Source organism: Corvus kubaryi, unplaced genomic scaffold, assembly GCF_017639235.1.
Source record: "Corvus kubaryi isolate FWS band 111438036 unplaced genomic scaffold, C.kubaryi_AGA036_p1.0 71, whole genome shotgun sequence".
NCBI lineage: Eukaryota > Metazoa > Chordata > Aves > Passeriformes > Corvidae > Corvus > Corvus kubaryi.
In genome coordinates this window covers 2,255,534-2,267,576 of record NW_024582059.1, presented here as the reverse complement: position 1 = coordinate 2,267,576, position 12,043 = coordinate 2,255,534, and the positions used below count along the sequence as shown (strand labels likewise).

Here is a 12,043-nt window from a genome sequence, read left to right as displayed (position 1 = left end):
TTGTGCTCATCACCTCCCTAAGACAGAGGTGGAGATACTGAGGTAGAAGAAAAAGAGCATTGACATGCAGGGGAAAATTTTTAAATTTCAAAATCTGCCATTAGCAGTTGCTGGACTCATTGTGTGTCAGTAAGTTGGGTTTTGGCTTGAAAGAGGCTTTTGTCTAAGGGTGTGTTGGCAGGAGCAGGGGGAGTGTGACGAGATGCAAACCAGAGCCATGAGGGGTTCCTCCAGAACTTGCCACATCTTGTGGCCTCACAAACATTGCTGAGGGCAGCAGCAACAGAGCAGGTTGGGGCAAGGGTGACACATGGCTACAGACTTGCTCTGGCACGTAGAGAACATGGCAAGAGGCAATCCATTCTTCATTAAGGGTATGTTGCCACTGCATTTTTCTCTTGCTTCAGGCAGCAAAAAGCTGATTTCACCATTAGGAGATGGTCAGAAGGCTGGAACGTGTAAAAGGATGGAAAAGAAATGAGGTCAAGAGCTGGGAGTGAAAGGTTGATTGCATGGGAATGCTCTTCCTCAGCACGGACCACGGGCAAGCAGAAATAAATTGTGGGTATGAATAGAAAATAGATGTTTACTGAGGAGCTTAATTGAGGGTTCAGACGATGAAATCAGGAGAAGGAGATATTTGTCCTAATTTTAATCTTTGTTTATATTTGCACGGACTTAGAAAAAATGTTTTGTATTTTATATCAGAGAACAAATACAGAGGAGAGAGAACAGCTAAGTGCTCTGTGTCTCTGCCTGCTATTTTAACAAGAGGTCCTCATGCTGATATGGGCTTGTATCATCATTTGCTATGGACTCTGCTTTTTAAAAAATTACTAGCTAGGTCACAAACTCATTTTACCTGTCATCTCCTGGATGGAGAAAACAGTATGATTGTTGAAATCATTGTTAAATGGCTGATGTTGGTGCCCCTTGGCAAATTTCAAATACTAATCTAATTTTTTTAGGGTATTCAGAGTGTATGGATGGGCAACAATTCTTCACTTGGGGTTGGTTCACTATTTTTGTTTGTTGAAGCACTGGCAAAAGATACAAGTTTTTATTTGCTTTTTTTAGCATGCAGAAGCCCCAAGTTGCAACATTCAGGACATGGTCTTTTCCAAAATATGATGGAGTCTTAGGGCAGGAACTAAGTTGGTTTCCTGCCAGATCTGAGCCGCTGCCTGGGGAAAACAAGCAATAGAGGAAAGGCTACAAAGAGAATAATTTTTTTTCCTTTTGACAGCTGGCTAATCTATCTGAATTTGGAAGGTCATAGAAGGCATAGAAGGAGTAATAATAGCAAATTGTGTTATAGAGAATGCCTGCTGCTTTATGGCTATTAGGAAAATACCACAGGAATGAATTTTTAAAAATAGCTCAGTGTTACAAGCACAAAGGGGTGTGACTGTGGCTGCAGGAAAATGTTCTAGCTTCTTAGTTCCTAAAGTCAAAAAATTCCTGTTTGTTTAATATTTATCTCCAGGAGTAAATTGGCCTCTCGTGCCAGAGAAAACAGTGTTTGGGTTCAGCAAGTCCTGAGGCAAAGAAACTTTATTATTGTTCAGGCAGGATCTGGAAAACGCTGCCAGGTGCAGTGCTTGATACCTCACTTGAATGCTCCTGGTAGATGGGGAGGCCTAAACTTAGAAGTATGCAGCTGAGGAGAAAGGCTTTGATAGCCTGTTTTTCATGAAAAGCACAAGATCGCAGCAGCAACAGAGAGCTGGAAGACAGAGAGAAAGAAGTTGGGCTCTTGGAACAAACTGGAGGGTGAAATGCATTTGGAGAAACTCTGAAAGCTTTGTGAGGATGAGGAGGAGGAAGGGGGGTGAGAGGTACAGAAGATGGGGAGCTGTACCCCCACATGGTGTGCTGTGGTGAGCACATGCAACTCCAAAGGACACATACACACACTTGCCTTGGGCAAGATAAAGAAACACTCCACCTCTGAGTTCACAGCCTTGGCTGCTTGCTGCTTAATCAAAGACTTGGTCATGCTTAGGAGTAACACCAGTGCCCACTCACCTGCTGTCAGTCCAGTGTACCCTCAGCATCCCAGCTCCTGGGCTGCCCTGGCACTGTGGTGTGGGTAGTGCAGGCCTGATGGGCTGTGTAAATTCAGGTGGTTGTGCTTCTTGGACTGCCCAACTCAGAAGGCTCAGAGGCAAGTGGGAATTCTTCCAGTCTGATTTGTAGAGATTTGGTTTGAATCTGTTCACACTTGGGGGCCCCAGCCTGCACTGAAGCCAGGGCAGTAGTGGCAGGATTGGGTCCTGCCTGGAGTCAGAGCCCTCAGCCGGGGCTGGTAGCGAGCAGCACCACCTCTCCACCAGCCCAAAGGATTCAAATGACTGGAACTAGAGGAGGCATCTTGAGGGTTTGCATTTTACAGGTGAGAGTTCCAGTATTTCAAATGTAGTGTTTATCCAATTGCTGGGGGCTCTGGAGAGCTTTTGACAGGTTGATGTCACTGTGGGCTAGACTGGACGACCTGCAGCAAAATAGTAGTGTCCTGAAATGTGAGGCTGCAAGAGCTCTCCCTTTGTCTTGTCCTCATGCTGCCCTGGTTTGTGTTGGTGCAAACACACCCTGTAAAAGACTTTGAATGTTGATAGCTTTGTTTAATTGAAGGATCTACTCTGGAGCCCTTAGAGAGGTCTGCATACGAGATAGAAATGACACCTTGTACCTAGGTAGGAAGAAAAGCAGCTGTGGTTCACATTAAAATGTGATGGAGAAGGCAGGGAAGTTGCATTTCAATTCTTTGATGTGGGCAAAAGAGTTTGTTCATTTTCAGATACAGGAGAAATAGGATTTTAAGCAATGCTTCTTACTTTGAGTAAAAACTCCATTTACAGCATCCTCTTTGAACTGCTGCTTAGATGTTTGTTTCTGGAGCACATGCAGTGAGTTTGCCAAATGCTTGGCAAGGGACAGGGGCCTGTTAAAAATTAATTAGAAACTGAGATAAATCACATACAAATAGCTCAGGGAGCATGGTGAATTCATCAGTGCCTGATGCAGTTGCTTGTCTCACAGCTGCCCAAATTCCTTTGTAACGTGTTTTGGGTTTCTTAGCTTCAAGATGCCCTGTCCAGCAGTTTCTTCAGGAGAGAATGTCAGATGCATTTCTTTGAGCAGCATTTTAATCTGAAGCACAGCATTTTGTATGGTATGAATGACTGGCCCAATCTTGCACCCCAGAAGGCAGTGGCAGCTGGGTCCATAGTGTCTTGCCTGACTGTGGTGGTGGAAAGGGGCCAAGTGAAAAAGGTCCAGGCTTCTGGAAGTCAAAGACCTGTTAATAAAGCTTCTCCCCTTTGATAATGCTGGATAATGGAAGCTTTTAACTGTGTTACTGCTTTGAACCAGCTGCTGTTGCAGGTTAGGCTGGTTGACCTGGGTCTCTGTGGCTGTGTGTCAAGACAACAGTGTGTGGCAGGAGAATTTGTGAGTTCAAGTGAATGGCACTTACCTACTCTGGGTGCACGATGTAAGCGTTTGCTCTCCTTTCTTATCTGTCACATTGGTGAGTTTACTCACCTTTCTTACAGCAGTAAGAAAGTAATATGGGTGTGGAGAGGCGCACAGAGAAAATTTCTACTCGCCCCTTGAATGTGTTCAGGGAGCTCACAAACAGCCTGACCCCTCACCTGAAAGGCTGGTGGGCAAGGCTTGAGACCATTGGAGCAGCCTGTGCCTGTTCTGCTGCAGCTCTGTGCATTTCCCTTATGAGTGCAAGATGTTTCTCTTCCCCAAAGGGAGTTGTTGCCACTGAAACATGAAGCAGGGGTTGTCTGTATTGAGTGTCAGGACAGAGCCATCATTCCAAGGATATTTTAAATAGCAAGGTTTGAAAATCCCTCTCACACAATATTTTGCGTGCTGCAGGATTACCTTGTAGTTGCTGTTGGCAGCCTCTGCTGTTGGCAGTGTGGTTTGGAGATGCTGTATTCCTAGGCTGTTCCAGGCAGACTGGCTGTTGGAAAACTCACAAGTCATTGTCAGTTCAGGCCAGAAATGGAGCCCAGTTCTTTTGCACTTGTGTACTGCTGAGTGCAGTTGCAGGATTTCTTGCATGCCCCATTTGTGCCTCCTGTAGTTTCATGCGTAGCTGCTTCTTAAAGTGTCATAGCTCCAATCTGTCTGCTGCATGCTCAGGATATTGCCCTATTTGGGGAGTTTGTGTGGTTTGTTACCTGCAGACTCGGACCCAGTGGCAGAACACAGGATTTCAGTCAGAGCAGCAAGTGCAGAGGGTGGTTACGGAATGGGTCTCCTCTAGTGAGGGTCTCTCTTTAGGGAGGAAGCAGACTTCCACATCAGGGAAGGAAAAGGTCCTTATCTTCATTAGGGCACATGAAAGTTTGGATTTGCCCAATGTCTTCTTAGTATCCCAGCTGATACCTCTGGCAAAACCTGGGAGAAACATGAAGAGAGTTCCACGCTTTACGGACCACCTGGTCACAGCCAGCCAGAGAGGGGTAGTCATCATTGGTGTTTGCTGCAATCCCAAACACACTCTTTGCACTAAGTGGTACCCTGGGAGGGGATGGCTGAATAAAAGATGAAGAACAGGGTTATAAAGAACTTGTGTGAGATGCTGTGGGCTGGCCACATGGTGACGAAGACATTCCTTGATGTACCAGGTATTTTCTCTGCCTATTTTTCATATTACTGCAATATTTTTTTTCAAGTCCCAGTCACGTATCTTTATTTGGCAAGCAAATTACTCCAATAAAAGCTGGCAGAGCAGTTCACAGTGAATTTTGTAGTGAGTGTGCCAGGGCTGTTTGCTAATACAGAGATGAGCTGCTAGAATGCTGAGGTCTCCTAACACCCCACAAAACTGCCTGGTGTACCTTGTGAGTAACGAAACATCACTCAGTTCTAAGAGGCAACCTTTAGTAACAGAGTTCACCCAACTATAATATCTTTAAAATCAGGATAGAACCAGTGGCACAGGAAAAGAGAGTGACTGAATTGCTCACAGTTTAACGACCCTTTAACTATGCAATAAGGATTCCTGGCTCCTATGCAAATTGATGTGCACCATAGAGTTGTGGACTTTATTATTAGTGAGCAGTTCCAGTGGCTTCAAACCCTGTGTATTCACTCCAAGATACAAATGGCTAAAGGAATCCCCTAGACATGCATGAATCGTGCATATTTGAGAGAGAATACTCGGCGTTGGGACAGGGAAACTTTGAAGAGCTCCAACTTTGGTCCTCCAACTGTTCCAGGAAACTGAGGTAAGATGACAACATTCTTTGAGCCAACTCAACATCAGAGGGACGGAAGTCAAAGTGTCTCTCTCTTGGACACATCTCTGAAACCTGTTAATCAAATTTCTTGCCTTAGACAGTCTCACAGTTATTTTCCTAATTTAAAGTATAACTGGCACTGCTCAGTACTTATTTGGGTTTAGTTCTCTATTTACATTGTGCTGGATGTGAGGATGGTCTTTGCTGAGGATTCTGGTGGTGTCATCACCAGCTGATGTGGCACAATTGCATGAGCTCCCAGATGAGGAGCTCTTGCTTTTGTGCTAGACTTGAACCCAGGGCTGTGAGATCAAAGCCAGTTTTCATTGCAAGGCTTTTTTTTCTGTTCTTTGCAGTTCAAAGACACTGGTACTGAACAGGAGTGTATGCATGCCACAGTAATCCTGCTTCACATGTAAGGGAATTCTGTCCTGCACTGTTCTGATAGGGGGAAAAAATCTGCTGAGTCCATTTCTCCAAGTTTTTGATCTAAAATGGGGGCAGGGCAACAGGCAAGGGTAGAGGTGATGTGGTCCCGTTTCTGCTGGGGCACTGTGGTATCAAAACAATGATGATGTCTTCTTGAAATTCCTTGAGAGTGTCAATCTCAAATTTTAGCACTGGTGTTGTATACAAATGCAGTAAAATAATTCTCTGAGTACACACTGTACTTTGTCTTTCCAGGTGTTTGCCAAACTCAAAATGAATATAACAAGAGTATTCAGGGTAAGAGTCTGAAATGAGAACATGGGCTGTTGAAATGCATAACAAGATAAAACCTGGGAGAAAACTGTGACAGAGGACTATTCCTGGCCTGAAGAGAAGGTAAAAAGTCAAAGTATTAAGTTAAAAAAATCGTGGGAGAAGTGCTGTAGTAACTCGTGGTGAGAGGAAAGCAGGATTTGGCTGTGTCACAGAGAGGAGCATCCTTATCCTGTGTGCCAGATGGATCTTGGCTTCCTTGCTCAAACACTGAATACAGGCCTCAGCCTGTCGTGCACAATAATCATGTGCACACACTCTGTAAAGCCATCATGCAAATGTTCCCTGGCACACAGAGCACAGAGATGCTGTAGAGATGGCCCTTTTCCATGTGATTTTTGAGACACCTGCAGTGGTTCGACCGAAGTGGAGCCTTGGGGAGATCTTTAATAGTTGGATTGCAGGGAAACAGCAGAGTGGCAAAAATCTGACCATACATACAGAGTGAGCTTACGTATTTCTTAAAGAAAACATTGGTTGATTCTTAACATCTCTTAAGCAAACTGAGGAAAAATCGTGATGGAAAGCCAGGAATTGTTTCTGGTTCTATCCAGAAAGTTCAGATCTAACTTGCTCTGCTGTTTGACATGTTATTGAGAAACTGAGGAATAAACCTATGCCTTTGACATGTATCAAGCACGTGTAAGCATGATGTCCTGTCTGGCTCTCTGCCATTAAATTAAACATTTCTTAGGAGAAAAAAGGCAACCTAAGGTGATCAGTCCAGTAGGCATTCACATCCAGTGATGTGAACGGGATCAATCCTGATCTGACTATCCTGATTTCAGTAATGTTACCCAAGATGTTTTTTCAACTTTAAGAAGAAAGATAAATAAAAAATAACCCATGTGTTTGGTTTGGTTTTTTTTCCAATAATAGTCCATCTTGGCCCAAAGCAACCAGTGTAAAAAACACTGTCTAAAGGACGGTTTGTTTCAAAGCAAAGGAACAGTGCACAAGCAGAATTGGTAAGAGCAGAGCTACTAGAACATGATTTGATTCATTTTGGACTTGCAATCCTGAAAACTTACATGGAGATGGTTTCTGAAATCTAGAGGTGCTTCACAGTCTGTACTGCTGAAGACTTGTCTTTGTGGTTCCTGATGGTCTTTGGTCTGTTGGCATTTTAAACAAATGGAGCATTACAGAGATTCCAAATGCATTTCCTCATGTATCTCTAGGTCTGTTTGATGCAGTAGGTGAGGTCTGAGAAGGGAATCTCCTCAAGCTTTGAAAGTTAATGCAGTGATCTTTCAAATCACTTCTGAAGCCTACCACTAAAATGTTTTGCATTTCTTTCTAAAATTCTTTCTTGCAGGTTTACACCAAGGCATTGCTCAAATTCTTTTCTTGTTTTTAATTGATGTGGAAAATCTGAAGTCATAAAACACTGAGAGATAGATCTATACAACCAAAAATGTGCATCGCATTTAATTGGACCTTACTTGCTAATTAATAACTCTGTATGTGTAACATTCACAATTAAAATTTTAAAGGCAGCTGTAGTTTCTTGTTGCAAATTTTTAAAGGCAGAGTGAACAGGTCTCAAGGTGAGTGTCACAATGCATTGCTAAAATCAAGAGACTTTGGATCAAGCTATCTTTTCTGGTAACTACTGTGTCTCATTTGCAAGGAGAAATAACTTCTATTGGGGTGCATATAGAGACCATTGGGCCATGGGTTGGAGAGAGCTGCTACTGTGGCAGCTTTTCTCCAGCAGAACAGAGCAGGATGATGGAGGCTGCTGTCATAAATGTTCTTCTGTTCAGGGTTGTCTTCTCATGACTGAGTCTTATTAGCGTGGCTATTGTCATCTCCAACTGCAGTAAAACCAAAGTTTTGACCTCCAAGTCTCAGATAATTTACTGAAGGGAACCGAGAGCAGCTGTTCTCCAGAATGAATGAGCTTCACTAAAAGCACTCACTACTGATTTAGTGACATGGATCTGATGAGAGGTGAGGGGACTGTATAAAATTGAATCTGAATCCAAAAATCTTGTCTTGGTCTGTTCCCTTGTGCTGATTTTGATGTCAGCAAATGCATAAGTGCACACTGCCACTGGTCCCAGTAACTGTCATTTATGAAGAATCTTATTTTCAATCTCTTTGGGGAAAAGAGTTGAACATTTCTATGAAAAGACATTCAATTATAAACTGGCAAGAGGTTAAACATTTGATAAATATTTTCATGTTAAGTTAGTGTAATTTCTTCTGCTTGCTTAAGTATCTAAGCAGGAATTTCTACTACCTACTTACTAAACCCAAACTATAATCTACTTCATAGGAAGACCTCAGGCCGTATTTTCATCCCTTTTTTGAGGTTCATCTGGAAAGAGCAGTCCTGGCTGAGGTGTGTGGCCGGAGGGAGCTGCCTGAAAAGAGCCTGTACAGAAAGAGCTGGAGAAGGATCCTCACAACAGAACCCCTGAGTGACCTCACCTTGTCTATTCAAAAGATGGAGAGAAGGCAGCACAGTCACAGCGCAGCCAGGTGTGGAGGTGAGTGACTTAGAGCCACAGCAGCTCCCCCAGAGCTCAAAAACACTGCCTTGGTGTCTGCTGAGACTGCAGCTGTCACAAGGCTTTACAAGTCCATGTTTGACTGTAGCAATGAAATGCACTGATAAAACAGAAACCTGAATCCTCCCCGTCACCTGAGTACTTATTTCTGTCTACCTTCTGAATTAATTCAGATTCTGAGTTCTAGGGACTGCTTGTAAAAATGGCCAAAAAGCTCTTGACAGTCTTGCACAGGTTTCTCCTCTAACCAGGGAATCTTAAACTCAGAAAGGTGTAGTAATATGATGAACCAGACTAAAATGTGTTCATCTTATGTTCCTTGGCATCTAACAGCAGTTTGTGCAGGTTGAATCAAAGTGAGGAACTATGGTAGCTGCTCTTTCTTGTAAAATGTCCATTTTATATTGCAGAAGCTCTTAAATTACCTGTGATACTTCTCTTAAAGTTAGGTTGAAAGTTGTCATTCTTCCTTCTGAAAAATAGGTACAGTGCTCTCTTCATATGATAGTGAAATGTATTTTGATTTTTAAATCTGGTAGTAAGAGCTATTTCACTCTGGGATTGTCATCTTTTGTTTCATTTCACTGCAATGAAAATGAGACTCTCAATCTAGAAATGACAACAAGATGCCCAATTAGTAGCAAGTAACAGTCTCTTTTACTGATTACTTTAAAATAAGGACAAGGTTTTCAACTATTCACAGATATTTCTGACACATCACAAAGTAACATAAGAAAAAAAGATCATAATCATATTTGAAGCAAAATAGTTTAAAATTTAATGTTTACAAATGTGTTGCTTTTTTCCTTTTCAAAATGTTTGCTGATACAGTTTTGCAGGAGACTCTGCTTGGTCACATACACGTCTGCTCTACACACGCTGTTTCGTCCTAGGGGACAAATGGGAAAAGTATTCTCAGACTGGTACTTTGTCAGAAACTGGGATTTGGAATATGACCTCTACTGGTCTTGCAATTCTGTGTCTGTGAGCTTTGTACAAGACTGAACATGCTATGCAGCTGACATTTATTTTACACTGTACTGAGATCTTCTACACATGTATTTTGAAGCTTTAAGGCTGCACCACTAACAACATTTTACCAATCTTTTGTCATTTTCTTAACATGTTATAGTTACTTTATCAATTTTAGAATTGCTAGCAGTGGTGATAGCCCACTTAAAAAATTCCACACCAAACAGAAGAATTCCCTGGGAAACTGCACAGCACATGCATGATACATAGCTATAAAATTAGTCCAAAGTTTTGACAAATCCTTAGTTCCCACTAGACCTAATAGTTGTTCTAGTTCTAAAGAATAAAATGCTTATTCTATACAGAAGGTTGGGTGGAGTATGGACATTTGGCAAAGATCACTCGAGGCATTTCACGGTCTGAATTGTTTGTACAGTGTTAATGCAGCTGCCCTTTTCCCTTATGCGGAGACTTGTGGCACCTGTGGGAAGGGATCATTCCTGGCAGTGTCAACAGGCTCAGCCTTACAAGATCCGAGTTCATCTTTTCCTGGCTGCTCAGTCTTCAGCTGAACCAGGAGCTTCTTGCAGGACTGAGAGCCCTTTAGGGCGTGCTTGTGAGCTCGATGCAAACTTGTACAGCATTTTCAGAGGCCAGTTTACAGCAGGGAAGTGCTTGGTCTTTTGCCTTCAGGACATTACAACACGAAAAATGGCACCAGCATTTTTCAGTGAGCACCATTAACTGACTTTGGTAACTTGGCATGACCAGCAGCATTGAAGAAGATGCTGAATGCCTGTCTCGTACAAAAAGAAAGTACAGCTGCCAATTACCCTGCAACTACAGTCTGTAAATACTAAAAACATAAATATGTTAACCATACACATATACACAGAACAGAGCACAAGCAATATTACAGGATGCAATGCCTACTCTCTATAACTGGTTTTGGTTAATACAGATGCAACAGCAAAATAAATGCTATTTCATATATGACAAACCTTTCTTCCAAAGGTCAGTGGCAGTAAGCCAAAGTTCAGGTCCAGGCTTTCACTAATCCAATGTGACTCACAAATTAATCAATGAAAGAGTAGCACTAAGGGAAGATAATGACTATCAGTTAACACTGAAGCTTTGAGATGGAGCTTTCTTTTGCCACCATTTGTGATCAATTCTCCCTTTTTCACAAGTGCTCTTTCTGTGAGCACTCACCAGCCCTAACAGGGGAAAAAGTTATTACATACAAAATATGATTTAGGGGTAAGGATTAATAGAAAGAACCAGCCGGAGCTTGGATTTTCTCAATCCTGGGAGGTGCTCTCCATGTATTTAAGTGAAATTTCCATGAGATTGCACTTAGCAGACCACTAAGAAGTTGTTGCTCTCCCACTTTTTTCTTCTTTTCCATGCAGTTCTGTTTCAAAGTTTGGCAGAATTGCATGAGAAGGGCAAGAGGAGATGATTGCTGGTCCAGTGTCTTGGCTAATGCTCTTCAGAACAGCGTCCTCTCCTCAAGACCACATCATCTAGTCCAGTATCTCCGGTTCTTCCTTTCCCTTTCTCACCTCTGAAAATTATCTAGGAAGAGAAATAGAACAATTTAAGTGGAGGATAAAAAAAAAAAATTTACACAGAGATAATTCATTAAAAAGTGTGATGAAGGATTCTGGATTCTCCTCAGGTTTCCAGTAGGCCCCTCCAAAATCACTACTGTTTGGTTGCTTTTGGGTTTTAATTAGCTAGAAACTAAAACATCCACATTTCTTCCCTGCTTACTTAGGAGTCTTCCTTTGCTCCCCAATCTTTGGATAAGTGTCACAGTGGTTCAGGTCAGCAGTCCTGGCTGCCCATGCTGGCTGCAAAAGATCCCAAACTCAAGTGTGCCATGAGGCAGCTCCTGTCTGTGGTCCAATGGATGGCAGGTCATGCTGACAGCTACTGCCAGGGGGTCAGGAGAGGCACGGGAACTGTGAGAAAAGGAACTTTTTGCTGGTCATGTCTGAGATCTTGTCTACCAGCAAGACATGAGTGATTCAACACTTACTGAGACAGACACAAGGACTGCCCGAAGTGATAAATTGGGGGGGGGGGCCGGGCAAGAATATAGCAAATATATTGTTCACCTGTTACAAATGTCCACCTTCTCAGACTGACATTCATTTACAGCTAACAAAGGCAGGTGTCTTTGCTACTGTTCCTGAGGTAAAGTTTCCAGAAAATTATCTGCAGTACCTACAGCCTTAATAATTGTTTTAGAAATAGATACTGTGTGTGTCTTGTAGCCTGATCTCACCATGAACATTGATGTGTTTTCACAGCAGAGTACCTGATATTTAAGTCAGAGTAAAACAGGCCCTGAAGTACCCAAGCCACTTCTTCAGATCTGAAATAGAAACTACCTTCAGAGGTTGAAGAACAACACTGAGCTTTTGATACCAGTTAATCACACAATGTTTCTAAGATTTCCAAGTGTTAAAAGATTCTCCATGGCACTTCGGGCAGCTTCTTTTGATTGCATTAAAC

The 12,043-nt window shown here is 42.5% G+C and overlaps 1 protein-coding gene across 4 annotated transcripts in view; it reads right to left on the bottom strand.

The window, feature by feature from the left end:
• Window positions 1-9,182: 9,182 nt before the first annotated feature.
• Window positions 9,183-12,043, bottom strand: part of NPNT (nephronectin) — a 48,626-nt gene continuing 45,765 nt past the window's right edge. For all 4 annotated transcript variants that reach the window (XM_042049704.1, XM_042049703.1, XM_042049701.1 and 1 more), the window contains one exon: window positions 9,183-11,098. In XM_042049704.1, the coding sequence (XP_041905638.1) occupies window positions 11,003-11,098 (96 nt within the window). In that variant the 3' untranslated portion in view covers window positions 9,183-11,002. The remainder of the gene's footprint in view (window positions 11,099-12,043) is intronic.